This window comes from Staurois parvus, unplaced genomic scaffold (genome assembly GCF_062004578.1).
Source record: "Staurois parvus isolate SC_StPar_1 unplaced genomic scaffold, SC_StPar_1.0 ptg001162l, whole genome shotgun sequence".
Lineage (NCBI taxonomy): Eukaryota > Metazoa > Chordata > Amphibia > Anura > Ranidae > Staurois > Staurois parvus.
Window position 1 is genome coordinate 8,368,085 of NW_028318958.1, and position 15,473 is coordinate 8,383,557.

At 44.2% G+C, this 15,473-nt stretch overlaps 1 protein-coding gene across 1 annotated transcript; it reads right to left on the reverse strand.

Annotated features, from left to right (window-relative positions):
- Nucleotides 1-561: 561 nt before the first annotated feature.
- Nucleotides 562-14,920, reverse strand: RDH14 (retinol dehydrogenase 14). Its single transcript, XM_089659541.1, has 2 exons — nt 14,541-14,920; nt 562-6,435 (listed from the first exon to the last, which is right to left on the reverse strand). The coding sequence occupies exons 1-2, from the start codon at nt 14,886-14,888 to the stop codon at nt 5,818-5,820; spliced, it is 966 nt and encodes a 321-aa protein (XP_089515667.1). The 5' UTR covers nt 14,889-14,920; the 3' UTR covers nt 562-5,817.
- Nucleotides 14,921-15,473: the final 553 nt, after the last annotated feature.

Below are 15,473 nucleotides of genomic sequence, written 5' to 3' on the forward strand. Positions count from 1 at the left end.
GGATGTTGGTATATTTCTTTCAGGTTTATTTTACATTAAAGGCTAAGTTCCGCTTTGGTAACATGATACACCAATATTTAGGGTATAAATGTAGCACCCCATGCACTGAGCACACCCACCATGACAGCAGGTGGGGGTTCCTCTCCTCTGCAGCCACTGTCACATTTTATAATCAGCGTGGCTGTGCAGAGCTTCACCCACACAGAGCCGTATCATTCACTCACAGATATCCGTGAATGAGTAACTACAAGTTCCATCTGCAACCGTGGCAGACAGATAGCAGTTCTCAATGAACTACAAGGATGCTAATGATCTCCCTCATAGTTCATTGACACTTCCTCCAGATTTCCAACAGAGTAAGTGTCTGCAGGAGACTGACATTGCACGTGCAATCCACTGTCCACGGGTGAAATGCTCTGAAGGCTCCTGAGAAAATAAAAAATAAAATACACTTTTTTTTTACCTGCAAAAACGAGCATCTTTTTTTTTTTTTAAAAGATAAACTTATCTTTTAAACTTTGAGTAACAGTTCACTTTACAACATCCAATTAGAACAATCAATTTACTTCAGATTTTTTTTAATGTATGGAACAGTAGGTCATCACTGTTATTCTTATATACATAATTAAATCATTATTCACAAATAAATATGCTGCTCATTGACTTTACCAAAGAATAAAATATATTCACCCGGTTCTGTGCTTTTATATATTACAGTGTTCATATCACACTTCCCAGCTTATCTAATATGCTGAACACAGTGTTTTTGTGTTTGAAGAACAAACATATTTAGATGATCTATTTTTCATTTTTGGAACATCCAATACAAAACACAATAAATGATAATCTATCATGTAAATAATTCAGTGCATTATCATTGTACAACTGGATATGAGTGTCATCAACACACACATGCTCAGGTTATGTCACAGATGTCCCATTCCTCTTCTACAACAGAGAACGCTGCAAATGAGGGAGTATGAAAGAAACAGAGGGGATTGCTTACTGTCAGGGTGTGAAGGGTTCCTTTCTATTATTGAAGTATAAAGTAGGACTTTATATTTTTAGAGTGGATGGCAGCAGGGTTTGACTGCCTGATTGGGTCTTTACAGCCATCTGTGACCGCAGGGAAATTATTCCCCATTTCCAAAAGCTAAAGCTGGCTATACACCCTTAGATTTATTTTTTGCTTAGACTGTGGGCTGAACAAAAAAAAAAAAAAATCTATTAGATTCCTCTTAATCTTCCACTACACCCATCTATTTGGAAGCAAACGTTGTGTACCTGAAAATTTACCATCTGGTAACTTTAACTTTTCATATGAAGGATGTCGGGAGGGAGAGTGGTGACAGAGCCACCCATGACCCCCCATTTCACACAGTTTATCAAGAACCAAATGAAACATTTGCATAGTGTATGGCCAGCTTTACTGCGATAGCCAGGACCTGCGTGAGCTGAATTTTATAATCCTCTATTGGGGTGCACTTTGCACATATTCCTATACCCTGGGTAGCATGGCCACACTGATGTGGGAAAAAATCTCCTAACTAGGAACTCATTATATTGCCCCCAATGGATGGTTCCGAGAAATAAAAAAAGTACATCAGACAGGTAAGCCAAGGAGTTCAGCCCATACAGTCATGGAGTTAGACTTGGGAATGATATGGATTCACAGACAACAGTAAAGACTAAAAGAAGATGACAATGTAGTCTGCTACATTAGAACTCATTACTTTGGTACTTAGCATTTGACCGTGTGATTTTCTACAGCAACTGGATGCAATTTCTAGTTAAACTACCAATGCCCAAATATACAGACATAGCTTACTTCCATCTTGTATTGTTTAGCAGTAGCCCGTCAGATTAAGAAAGCATTAAAATAATTCTAAAGGGTCCTGTATTGATCCAATGTTGTGCCCGGCTGCAGTTCTTCTCAGGCTTGGGCATCAGTGGGATCCACTGGATCCTGCTGCTTTCAATCAATTCATGTAAGCAGGGGGTGGGACGGAGTTGAGCTGTGTGTGTCCACAGACACACAAACCTCAGCTCGGGAGCACGCCCACACATGTGCCACCATAGTAAGCAGTTTAGTCTTATAGTGACTGTACCCTATCAGAAGCAGTCACTGTTCAGGTATTCAGACAGCCACAGGGCCTGCTGGCTACCAAAAACATTAGCCAGCAGGGAAGATTTCTCCATCCGCGCTGAACAGAAATCTATGTGTATAAAGGCTAGCACTGGGTTGCATGGCCTGTCCAGAGACATTGTAGCCTGTATACTGTTTGGACTAATGTCAGAAAGTTGTGATGATCAGTGCCCTGATGATCGGTGCCCAGCAGTGCCGCCCGCAAGTTCCGCCCACCTGTGCCCAGCAGTGCGCCCACTAGCTCTGCCCACCTGTGCCCAGCAGATCACCCACCTGTGCCCAGCAGTGCACCCACCTGTGCCCAGCAGTGCACCCACCTGTGCCACTCTGCAGTGTCACATCTGTGCCCAGAAGTGCCACCTACCTGTGCCCAGCAGTGCCACCCACCTGTGCCCACCCACCAGTGCTGCCCAACAGTGCAGCCCAGCAGTGCTGCCAGTCAGTGCCCAGGGGTTGTGCCAGTCAGTGCCCAGCAGTGATGCCAGTCAGTGCCGTCTATCAGTACCCATAATCAGTGTCATCTATCGGTGCCGCCTATCAGTGCTGCATATTAGTGCCGCCTATCCGTGCCACCTCATTAGTACTGCCTATCAGTGCCCTTTAGTGCTGCCTATCAGTGCCCATCAGTGCTGCCTCATCAACGCACATCAGTGAAGGAGAAAAAATACCTGTTTGAAAAATTTTATAAAAGAAACTTTTTTTTTTTTCAAAATTTTTGCACTTTTTTTATTTATAGCGCAAAAAGTAAAGCTCCCAGTGGCGATTAAATACCACCAAAAGAAAGCTCTATTTGTGAGAAAAAAATGATCAAAATTTCATATGGGTACAATGTTGCATGACCGCGCAATTGTCAATCAAAGTGCGGCAGCGCTGAAAGCTGAAAATTGGCCTGGTAAATAAGGGGGTATAAGTGCCTGGTAGGCAAGTGATTAAGCTGTGTTAGCAAAACACCTCAAAGCCTTTCATGCTGCATCACCCAAAAGGGAAAGTTCCGCTTTAAGCCTTTGGTACCCGAATTTGACAGGTACCCACTCCCACTTTCGCTGTAATCGGAAGTTGTCCTTCTTCCCCGTAGTATTCTGGGACACGTGACAGGTCCCAGAACACTACAGGGCCATTCACAATGAACAGCGTTCTCGTGCATGAGCAGTGGGAACCCGGCTGTGAAGCAGCAAGCTGTCACAGCCAGATGCCCACACTGAAGATGCCGGCACTGGGGAGAGAAAACGGCCGGTGAAACCAGCGATGGTGGACACTGCTGGACTGAGGGACAGGTAAGTGGCTGTATTTTAAAAGTAAGCAGCTAGTTTTTGTACCTGCTGACATTTTTTTTTTCCCAGGTGGAACTCCGCTTTAAAACTGTATTAAACCCAATACTACTCATTCGAAGTGGTGGCTGCATTAGTTTTCTTTTTTGTCTTTTCCCTCTGTTTTCACCTGGTCATCTGGCCAGTAAGAAACCTTATGTATTAGACTGCCCCCACTCTAGATAAAGGAGCACAAGGAGCACCTTTGGACAGCAGCATTGTCAGTTTGGGGGGAGGTGAGTGTTAGATGTACTAGCAGATTTAAATACACTAACAAATTGAAGCCAAACTCCAGCTAATACTTTAAAAGCAGTTACAGCAACATTTTTTTTCCTTTTGGGCTTTAAGACCGGGCTAATTCTAACACTTTCTGTTTACATTTAAAAAGCAGCATTTTTTGCAAGAAAATTACATAAAGCGGTAGTAAACCACAGGAAAAAACAAAGTCCCCTGCAAGGTAATGTCACAATGTGCTAATAGGCATCGCATACTAGCACATTATGTAAAACTTAGCTTAAAAGAAAAAGCACTCCAGCGGCGTGCTGTCACTGCTGCAGAGGCTTCCATCTTCACCCGGTCTTCCTTCTGGGTTCACAAGCTCTGGCTGTCTGACAGTCCGGGCTACAGTGACGTCACTCCCGTGCATGCGTGCGGGAGTCCTAGGCTACGGCACAGTACTCTGAAAGAACAGCACGGGTATGCCATTCCTTCAGAGCGCATGTGCCGGCTTTAAAAAAAAAAAAAAATCTCCTAAACGGTGCACATTTAGGAGATACTCAATTTACCTACAGGTAAGCTTTATTATAGGCTTACCTGCAGGTAAAAGTTAAAACAATTTGTTTACTATCACTTTAAAACCCCAAAACTTTATACCTTTTTAAGCAGAGGCCCTAGAGAATAAAATGGTGGATGTTGCAATTTTTTGTGTCACAGTATGTTCACAGCAGGTTTTTCAAATGCAAGTTTTTTGGGGGAAAAAATCTACTATTATTGTTATCAAAAGGAACATAAATATCCCGTGATAGCAATAGGAACTGACAGGTACACCTTATGGAAAGATCTGGGATCTATTAGACCCCAGATCTCTCCTCTACCCCTGAAAGCTTTGCATCAAACCCAGATCGCTTTGACCTGAAGCTTTCCTTTGCTGGTAATGGACAGTAAACAACCAGCTGAAACTGGAAGTGACTAAATACTCGATTCTGGTTTCGTATATCATAGAAATGATCAGGGACGGTGTGTGGGGAATGATCCCTACCACCACCTTTAAAAGCAATCGAGTGGCTAATTAGCCTGTAGGATGGCTTTTAGAAAAAAAAAAAGTCACCACTCCTAAAAAACAATACTGGGATGATGCCTATAGCTGCAGGCATCATCCCAGTATACCACTTGAAAGCCGCAACGTAAATATAAGTATTGCGGTCTTCAAGTGGTTAAAGTGATTGTAAAGGTTTATTTTTTTTAAGAAAAAACAATCACCATGCCTATACTTACCTGCTATGTGCAGTGGTTTTGGACAGAGGAGCCTGAATCCTCCTCGGGTCCCGCGCAGGCTCTCCTGGCCCCTACCTCCTGTCTGGTGCCCCCTCAGCAAGAGCTTGCTATGGGGGCACCCACTGTTTTGTGTTTCCTTTCACACGCAGAGCCGAGGCTCACCCCCCTGCCCCCTCTCAGTCAATGAAAAGAGGGAGTTCCGGGATAGCCGAGACAGTGCGCATCGCTGATCGAGGGGAAACTTACGTGAGAATTAGGGGGGCTTCTGCACACAGGAGGTTTTTTACCTTGCATAGAATTCATGAAGATAAAAAACCTTGAGCCTTTACAACCACTTTAAGTCACTGTCTAGAACAAGAATTCAGATCAGGAGTTATGACTTGACTGATTGTATGCTTGTTTCAAGTCCAAGGGTGAAAAAACCAGAGACAGCCCATTAGTGCTTTCAGAAGGATGCTAGGGATAGCAGCCCCTATAGAGCTATCAAAGACAAAGTTGGAGTAACACTTTTTTTTTTATGGTGTATGGCTCTCTGGGCCTGTGTAAATGAGCCATTATGGAAGAAAATGCAGCACTCCAGGCTGCCATGGAGGCTTGTCACATGACTAAATGTTGGCATCTGAAGCAGTTTAGGACACCAAAGCAATGGATTTTCAGGAAAGGTATTTCAGGGGTTCTCCCTCCATTTTGTGCCCTGCTTAGTGTAGTTTGGTTGGGAAGGCATACTATAAGATAGGTCAAGTCTGCGTTTTGGTGAATACCCCATTCAATGGTCAGGTTCATTATCTGGTATATGAACATGTGGTTATGCTCTAGGTCATTACAATATTTGCACAATAAACTTGGCAGAGGTCAGATGTAAATGTAACATTATTTGATAAGTCCAACCATAACTTCACTGATATCCCACAGTTTTCTAGCCACTAGATCATCCGTAGCTTTTGGCAGGAGTTCTTCCTCTTTGCAATTACCAAAATATTTCCCAGATATCCCCTCTATATCTGGTGAGGCAGCCAAATAGACAGATGTTTGCGCTCCTTCCTCTGGAGTTTTAAAGAAAGCCCAGGAGACAGCATGAAATACGGGTTTTATCAAAGTGGGGATATTGATGTGTCTTCCTAGATTGGTCCGGACTATTCCAGGGTGGAGAGAATTGACAGTGACTCCAGTGCCCTCCAAACGCCTCGCCAGCTCTCTAGTGAACAAGATGTTGGCCAGCTTGCTGCGACTGTAGCCAAAGCTTCGGCTATAGCTCTTCTCGCTGTTCAAATCATCAAAGTTGATTTCACCATATTTATAAAGCTTGGAGGAGACAACCACAATCCTACTTGGGGCAGAGCTTTTCAGAAGGCCAAGGAGCAAATGAGTGAGGAGAAAGTGACCTAGGTGGTTGACCCCAAATTGCATTTCAAAGCCATCCTCAGTTTTCATGTAAGGGCACTGAAAGATTCCAGCATTGTTGATGAGGACATCAAGATGAGGTTCTTCCTGGAAAATACGAACAATAAAAACTTAGATACATCAGTTTTCATATATTACAACAAAATGTGTGGTTATTAGTGGCTATCCTGCATTAATGTCATCCTGTCACTGCCCATTTATAGCCCAACTCTAGGCAAAAGCTTCCTCCTAAGCCATCCCACAGTGTGGATCAAAGTCACAGTTTCCTCTATGAGCCAACTCAATTTCTTGAGGAAAATTTCCCTTCAGTTCCTGTCCCAAAGACACAACAGGAAGTTAGAAGAAATCTCCCAAAGGGGGGGGAATTCCCCTCCTATACAAGTGTCTATGGAACAGGTGTCCCCCTTTGGCAGATTTCCCCTGGCTTCATTTCTTGATGACAATGGTCACTAGAACAAATGGAAGGCGAATCTCCCTGGTAGAGACACAGCGATAACAACCTGACAGAAAATCTCACCCTTCCCTACTCTAACCAAAAACTGAAAATAGAATTTTGCCTAATATGCCCTTTAAGCACTTGCCTACTGGGCACTTTTACCCCTGTCATGCCCAGGCCAATTTTCAGTTTTCATCGTTGTCGCACTTTGAATGACAATTGCGCAGTCATGCAACACTGCATCCATATGAAATTTTTATCTTTTCACACAAATAGAGCTTTCTTTTATAAATATAAATTAAACAGCGCAAAATTAGACCACTAAACAAATATTAAATGAAAAATACTCTTAAATTAAATCACAAAATAGAAATGTCCACTTATAATAGGTGAATATCTTGTATCATACATCTTTCTCCAAAAAATAAACACCACAGGACCGTGTGTGATGAAGACTGGGGATTCCAAACAATCTTAACAAAAAAACTTCCACCTTCCACCCGTGCACACCAACATCAAATGCACTCACCAGATATTGGTGAATGAGAAGCCTTTAGGGATTTTTTAGGGATCCTAAAACCCTCTTATCAGCTTTATCGTATCCTTACATCACCAGATTATGATCTTCTTTCAGGTCCCCACCACAGCTCTCTAAATTGCTCCACCGTGTCAACAAGGAAAAAAAATCTTATATAGTGTAATATTGCCAGATCAATGGTAAAAGACAAAATCCAGGCCACTCACATTTTACCAACTTGTAAAAGGCACATTTATTAAACCAGTACCAGCCTGATGATAACGACCATCTCACAGCCCCATAATCCAGGATTCTCACAGCAAATGTAACCAGATGGAACAGAGGATCAGCAAAGAGTTCAGCATAAATCCCAAAAATGGCCGCTGGAACGCACCGCCCGGCATGCGCTCCACTCACTGGAAGTGATGTCAGATGTATGGAGTATGAATCGGAAATGCGTCAACGCGTTTCACCCCTTCAAGAAAACGCCCGGTGGGAGGGGCGAAACGCGTTGACGCATTTCCGGTTCATACTCCATACGTCTGACGTTACTTTCAGCGAGTGGAGCGCACGCCGAGCGGTGCGTTCCAGCGGCCATTTTTGGGATTTATGCTGAATTCTTTGCTGATCCTCTGTTCCATCTGGTTACATTTGCTGTGAGAATCCTGGATTATGGGGCTGTGAGATGGTCGTTATCATCAGGCTGGTACTGGTTTAATAAATGTGCCTTTTACAAGTTGGTAAAATGTGAGTGGCCTGGATTTTGTCTTTTACCATTGATCTGGCAATATTACACTATATAAGATTTTTTTCCTTGTTGACACGGTGGAGCAATTTAGAGAGCTGTGGTGGGGACCTGAAAGAAGATCATAATCTGGTGATGTAAGGATACGATAAAGCTGATAAGAGGGTTTTAGGATCCCTAAAAAATCCCTAAAGGCTTCTCATTCACCAATATCTGGTGAGTGCATTTGATGTTGGTGTGCACGGGTGGAAGGTGGAAGTTTTTTTGTTCTTAAGATTGTTTGGAATCCCCAGTCTTCATCACACACGGTCCTGTGGTGTTTATTTTTTGCAGAAAGATGTATGATACGAGATATTCACCTATTACAAGTGGACATTTATATTTTGTGATTTAATTTAAGAGTATTATTCATTTAATATTTATTTAGTGGTCTAATTTTGTGCTGTTTAATTTATATTTATCACTGTTTGCGTTTTCACATTGTACAGCAGCAATATTGGATCAGTATTAGTTTTGTATTGGCGCAGGAATATTTTTTCTCTTTAGAGCTTTCTTTTGGTGGTATTTAATCGCCACTGGGGTTTTTATTTTTTGTGTTGTAAACAAAAAAAGAGAAGAAATTGAAAAAAAAAAAGTTTTTCTTTGTTTCTATTATACAATTTTGCAAACTGGTAATTTTTCTCCTTCACTGATGTGCATTGATGAGGCTGCACTGATAGGCAACATTGATGAGGTGGCACGGATAGACGGCACTGATAGGAGGCACTGATGAGCTAGCACTGATGATGCTGAACTGCTGGGCACAGGTGGGCGGCACTGATCATCAGTGCCAATCACATCTCTGATAATTACCAGTTATCAGCAGTTCTTTCCTCATGCTGTGACAGCGTGAGGAAAGTGTAGCAGATAAACGGCAACTGTATTTACTAGGTGATCTGCTGTGTCATTGGACACTGCTGATCCTGTGGTAAAAGGTCGCCATGATTGGCCGTTTACCATATCATGTGATCAGCTGTGTCCTTAAGGTGCGGGGTGCGTGTTCTGGAATGACGTCCATGGACGTCGTCCCAGAACCAGGCAATCGCGATGTAGTCGTCCTTCGGCTATAGCGCGGTAGGGAACTGGTTAAAGCACAGGACAGTTCACTATATATTAGATCAGTGGTCTCCAAACTGCGTCCCTGGGGCCAGATATGGCCCTTTGCTTGCCTTTACCCGCTCTTGAGGCCCTATTCCATCCTTGACACCAATGATGGGGCACCAATCCTCCCACTGACACCATTGAGGGAGCACCATTCCTCCCACTGACAACAGTGGTGGAGAACTATTCCTCTCCCAATGGTGGGACACTACTCCCACTAAGGCCTGGGTGTTTTCCACTTCCACTGGCCACAGTCCAGCCCCCCTAAAGTCTGAAGGACAGTAAACTGGAACTTAAGAAAGTTTGGAGACCCCTGTATTAGATTAACCACTTCAGCTCTGGAATTTTTTTCCTTTCATGACCAGGCCATTTTTTTGATATACCGCACTACGCTAATTTAACTGGTAATTGCGTTGGTATATTGATTGGTATATTAATTGCGTTGGTGGTATTTGATCAGCACTGGGTTTATTTTTTGCGAAACAAAAAAGACTGGAAATAAAAACAATATTTTTGACTTTATGCTATAGAAAATATTCAATAAAAAAACAAATTTCAATCAAGTGTACATTGATTGGTTTGCATGAAAGTTATAGTGTCTACAAACTGGTGGCGATCAGCGACTTATAAAGGGACTGAGTGAGTGCAGAGGGCAATCTGACACTAACTGACACCACAAGTGACATTAATACAATGATCAGTAAATATTATGCACTGTCACTGTACTAATGACACTGGGTGGGAAGGGGTTAGCATCTACGGCGATCAAGGGGATAAATGTGTGCCTAATTATATGTAATGTGTATACAGTGTGCTGCTTTTACTAACTGATCTCTCACCGCATTCCCACTCCAATTATGTGACCAGTTCTAAAGAGGAAGCTGAAACATTGCACAAGCTGAACTTGTACACTGGCCCATGGATCTTACGTCACTAGAAGATGGATTTGTATACACAGAAGATCTCTGTAATGTAACAACAAGAAATCAGAACCTGTCAGGCTGCAATTTTGTGTGCATTCACATACCAAGCAAAAAAACGCTTCTCATGGTTAGGGTACATGCACAATGGACGTTTTTTTTCTGGCAGAGAAAAAAAACAAAAAACCCTTGACGCTGGTAAACGTGTGTACTGTATTTACCTACGTCAAACGCCGGGGAATTTATTCATTTCATTGACCAGAATAAAAAGGTTATTTAGGCCACTGAAATTAAAAGCCCAAGCGATATAAGTGCCTAAGTGTTAACTAGTGCCTAGCGTCTTCTCCTGAAAGCGATTCTTCTGCGTTCAGGAGAGGAGCATTTTACTGCTTTTAACCGCTTCTCATCCGCCCTATAGCAGATATAGTGCTACAGGGCAGCACGGGTACGCAAAATCACGTACATATACATTATTTTGCATTTCCGGGTAGAGGGCGCGTGCCCACCCTACCCGCGCCACCGTTCGCGGCTGTCAATCACCTTGTCCTGGCTGCTGACTGCCGAGCATCTCTGACGGGGGTAGAACTGTTTGTAAACAAAACAGTTCTCTCTCCTGTCAGCTCCTGCACACTGCTTTGCATGGCTGTGCATAGCTGCTAACTTTTAAAAAACAGCCACTTACCTGTTCCTCGGTCCCATGGTGTCCTCCCCGCAGCCCGTTTCACCAGAAGTCCTGTGTTCATGGCGCCGGCATCTTCAGTGTAGGCATCCAGCTGTGACAGCTTGCGGCTTCCCAGCTGGGTGCCCGCTGCGCATGGGCGAGTAGCACTGCGCTTTGTAAATGGTCCTGTATTCTTCTGGAACCTGTCATGTGTCCCAGAAGACTACAGGGAGGGAGGGAGGGAGGGAGGGGGGGGGGGGGGGGTGGAGGACATCTTCCTCTTCCAATCGACTAGGCAATCACAGCGGAAGTGGGAACCTGTCAATTTTGGGTACCTGCTCCTCAAAGCTGCTAATCCTTAATGAGGCGTGGGCGATTAGTTCTTAAAGTGGAACTTCCCCTTTTGGGTGGAGCTCCACTTTAAATGTTAGTAAACGTTTCTTTAACCTCACTGGCGGTATTCCCGAGTGTAGCTCGGTGTAAAATTTCAGCACCAAGAGCAGTAACCCCGAGCTACACTCGGGCTTACCATGTGGCGTTGCTCAGGGAGTCCCTGCAGTGCTTACCTTGTCCTTTGCTCCCACGATGTTTCCCCTGCAGCATCCCCAGCCATCTCCTCCGGCTGATGCCGACATCCGTGTTCCGGTCCCTGTGGCGTCGGGACATACGGGCGCCAGAACCGGTGGCAAATTTAAAATTTTTAAAAAATTTCATTTTTTTAAAAACGATTATTACATAGTAAAACATTGCTGTTTCAAAGCATTTCACATACATTTTGTCCCTACTGCTTTGTCCTGTGCCCTGCCTGCATTTTGACTGTTCTTTCTGCCTAGAAACTGAGAAATGTCCATGGCTTCCAAAAAGCGTCCCTTTATGTCAAAAGCGGTTTTAGACCGGCTAGAGAACAGCGATAGTAAATTAGAACTACTTGCAGAATTGAGTGATAATGATTTGTGGGGAAATTTGTCATCAGACACTGAAAACGATTCTGCGACTTTGCTCAGCGATGTGCGAATTTACCTCTGTATTTCAAATTTCAGTGTTTTTGGTTTGATTATATTATTGAATTAGATGTATTATTATATTATTATTTTTTATGATTATTTATTAAATTATAATTTATGATTTCGTGTTTCAAGTTTTATCCTACCCGGGTTTACTAGACTCTTGTTCGGACAGATTTCAGCGAGTTATTCCTAAAAATTACAGCCTACAATAAAAAAAACTACATATTTCCATGCAAAAAAATGGTACCGCTTTCAGCACCAAAAATTGGAAATAATCATACCCCCAGGGAGGTTAACCCCTTCACGCCTAAGGGTAAAACAAATCTAAATGCCTAAGCACAATTCTGCAACGTTGACATGTGATAGTAAAACCGTACATATCATCACAACTACTTTGTACATCAAGATGGATTATACCTTGATTTGTTCAGGACAAATTGGGCTTTCATTTGGTGGTAACTGGTAATGGATATCTCCTGATTTTTTTTTTTATTATCGAAGGAAAACTAGCCCAAAATAGTAAAAAAATATTTTTTTTTTTTTTATTTAGCTGTGTGTTTCTTCTAACGACCATAACCTACCACCAAAAAACAACCCAAAATAAATTCTCCAGCTCTTGACGATCGCAGCGATACCATATATGTGTACGTTATTTGTTGTTTGTACTCGTAGTACAGCCCAGGAACAATAGTGCGCATTTTGTTTTTGTCTTTTTTTTTTTACCTAAAACACACTAACATTAACACTAACTGACACTGATACCAATTGTTTTTTTTAAATCCTGACCTTTGACCCTGACCTAAACACTAACCATGGCACTGAACTAGATCAAACTTTGATCTAGGTATTTTTATTTATTTTTTCATATTTATTTATCTTTTTTTTTTTTTCACAAACATTTTTTTTTCCTCTCTATGCCAGGAGTTAGAGAAACAATGTATCTCTCTTCTCCATTCATAGAGAGAGAAAAAACAAGGGGGCCGGGCTGTACAGTGACTGATCACTGTGATAGCCAATCAGAGGCTATCACAGCGATCATGTGACCCAGGACCCGGTGCTCAGTGACACCGCGGTCTTTGTGCTGGGAGCGGTCAGTGCGGCGCGCTCCCAGCACAAAGACAGGTACACAAATATGCGGCCCCACAGAAAAAAAGCCCAGTTCTGTGAGGCCGCATATTTGTGTGACGTCGGCAGGAAGGGGTTATGGACCAGTTCACACAAAAGAAGCGCAGTTCAGATGCATTCCAGTGCATTTTTTATGCGTTTTACCGTGTTCCAGTACAGTTCTGTGCAGCCTGTTCTACTTTTTTTTCTGCAACCAGAACGTGCTGAAACTGCAAGCACTGATGTGAACTATGACATTGACAACCATATCACTTACGTTTTGGATGCAAAAAAAAAAAAAGCAACTGAAACGCATATAGTGTGAACTGACCCTAATACTTTTACCTACAAGTAATCTCAGCTGTAGGTAAAATGCATATCTCTGTGCCCCATTTAGGAGATATTTGCTCTTTTTGATAGCCGGCACATGCACTCTAAAGGAATGTCATACTTGTGCCATTCCTTCAGAACACTGTGCCGTAGCCCGGGACTCCCATGTGGGAGTGACGTCATCGGGGCTCGGCCAGTCTGCCAGCTGTAGCTCGCAAACCCAGAAGGAAGACCGGGTGAAGATGGAAGCCTCTGAAGCTGCAGCTGGGACAACACGCCACTGGAGGGCTTCGTTTTAAGGCAAGTCCTTCATTAACGTGCTAGAATGCGATACATACTAGCACATTATGCCTTTACCTTGCAGGGGATTTTTTTTTATGGATGTGGTTTACTTGGCCCTCTCTCTTAGATTGTAAGGTCCAAGGAGCAGGGCCCTCCTAACCCTCTTGTATTGTTGCTGTATTGTCTCCCGTTATATTGTAAAGTGCTGAGCAAACTGTTAACGCTATATAAATCTTGTATAATAATAATGACTACTGCTGTGAGTAGCACAGTGCTGAAGAGCAAAAAAAAAGCCTGCTCAAGAAGGGAGTAAAATCTGCCAGAGCTCAGGTGATTAATACCCAAAAAGCAGGTCACAAATGCTTAGCATTTACTTGCAGAGAAGTACCATGCGATCCGGTTACAGTGCCTTCAGCAGTAGGACATGAACTACTTTTGGTGTGGTACAGTGAGGTCTGATCAAAATGAATGGGCTCCAATGGCACCGTAGTGAATCGCACAGCATGCTCCTATGTGTTTCCTAGTGCACACTGGCAGGCAAAGTCGCACTACAAAAACCATTGAAAAACACAATCATGTAACAGCACTACAGCAGACCCATGTTAAGGGTTCTTCATCCGTGGTTTAGCGGGAATGATTTTTGGGGGTGTATGTCTGCGAGTCGCTCATAGGGTGGCCCATGTATGCGCTGCTCTGAGCGGGTCTGGACTGCAATAGGAACTTGTGTAAGTTTTGGGGTGAAGTTTTGTACAGGTTTGATACGGGCAGAATCACACCGCAATGGGCGGCCATCAAGAATGAACAGGCGGCGCGTAGTGTGCTGTGATTTGGAACGGCGGGCAGAATTGCGATTCCAAATCGCTTGCTGTGAATGGGGCCCAGCAGACAGATGGAGGAATAGTCTGCTGTACTTGTCCCACACTGATGGCGGATGATGCTCTGCAGGCTGCAATGCACACGTTTTGTTGTGGACTGTTCCTTTAAATGTTTATAATCGGGGGGGGGGTGTCCTGTATACCCCGGTACCGGGGGTCCCCGGGCTCCTCCTACCTTCAGCACCTCCTGGCAGAAGCGGCGAACGGAGCGGAGCGAGCTCAGGTCCAGCTCCTTCACTACGATCTCCCCGTGGTCGCCGGTCTCCAGCCGGAGCTCCCGGGCCGCCTCCTCCGCCCTCCCTCGGTCTCTGCAGGCCAGGATCACGCGGGCCTGTCTCCGCAGAAGCTCGGCCGCCGTGGCCTTGCCGATGCCGCAGTTGGCCCCGGTGATGATCACCGTCTTGCCCCGCATCAGGGCGGACGCCGCGGCCCGCACGTTGCTGCTCATTAGTCGCCGAAGTACCAGGATGATCCCGCCGCCAAGAGCCGCCGCTAGCAGCAGCGAGGAGGAGCTGAGCGCCATGTCAGGTGTGGGCAGAGGCCTGGCAACGGAGGGCACTCCCAGAGGACGGAGGGGGAGGGGACACAACACCTGGATGGGGCGACCAGCGATGAGAACTCTGCAGGGCCAGGAGCGGACTGACAACTCATGGGGCCCCCGGGCAATAGGGGATCATGGGGCCCCTGTGTCCTTGCCCAAACTCAAAAAAGCCTATGAAAAAGGTACCAGGGGCATCTCATGCGGCCCCCTACTGACCTCGGGCAGTGCCTGAGTTTCCAAATAGTCAGTCCGCCCCTGAATGTGAGTTTAGTATTTGGTGATTGTAAGCCGGTATTTTCTATTTTTCTCAATTCTTTGAGAATAATAAGCAGCTGAGAACCACTCTATTCTGCAGCTCCCACTAAATTCTAAGCCTTATACAAAGTATTCACAAGCAACCCGTAATTGCCACTGGGGCCATTTTTAATTGGAAATATTAGTTACCAGCTTAGAATAGGAGCCTTTATCTTTCTTGCACTGCATTATAGTTCACTAACGCCTCTATAGCAGGGGCGGACTAAACATTTGGGAACTCGGGCACTGCCCGGGGTCAGTAGGGGGCCATGA

Bases quoted from the DNA above. Each gene is read 5' to 3' on its own strand.
- RDH14 (XM_089659541.1), bottom strand. From the start codon at position 14,888: ATGGCGCTCAGCTCCTCCTCGCTGCTGCTAGCGGCGGCTCTTGGCGGC. The intron at 6,436-14,540 runs GTAGGAGGAGCC...CGTATTTTCCAG, and splicing joins TCTGCCAGGAGGTGCTGAAG to GAAGAACCTCATCTTGATGT.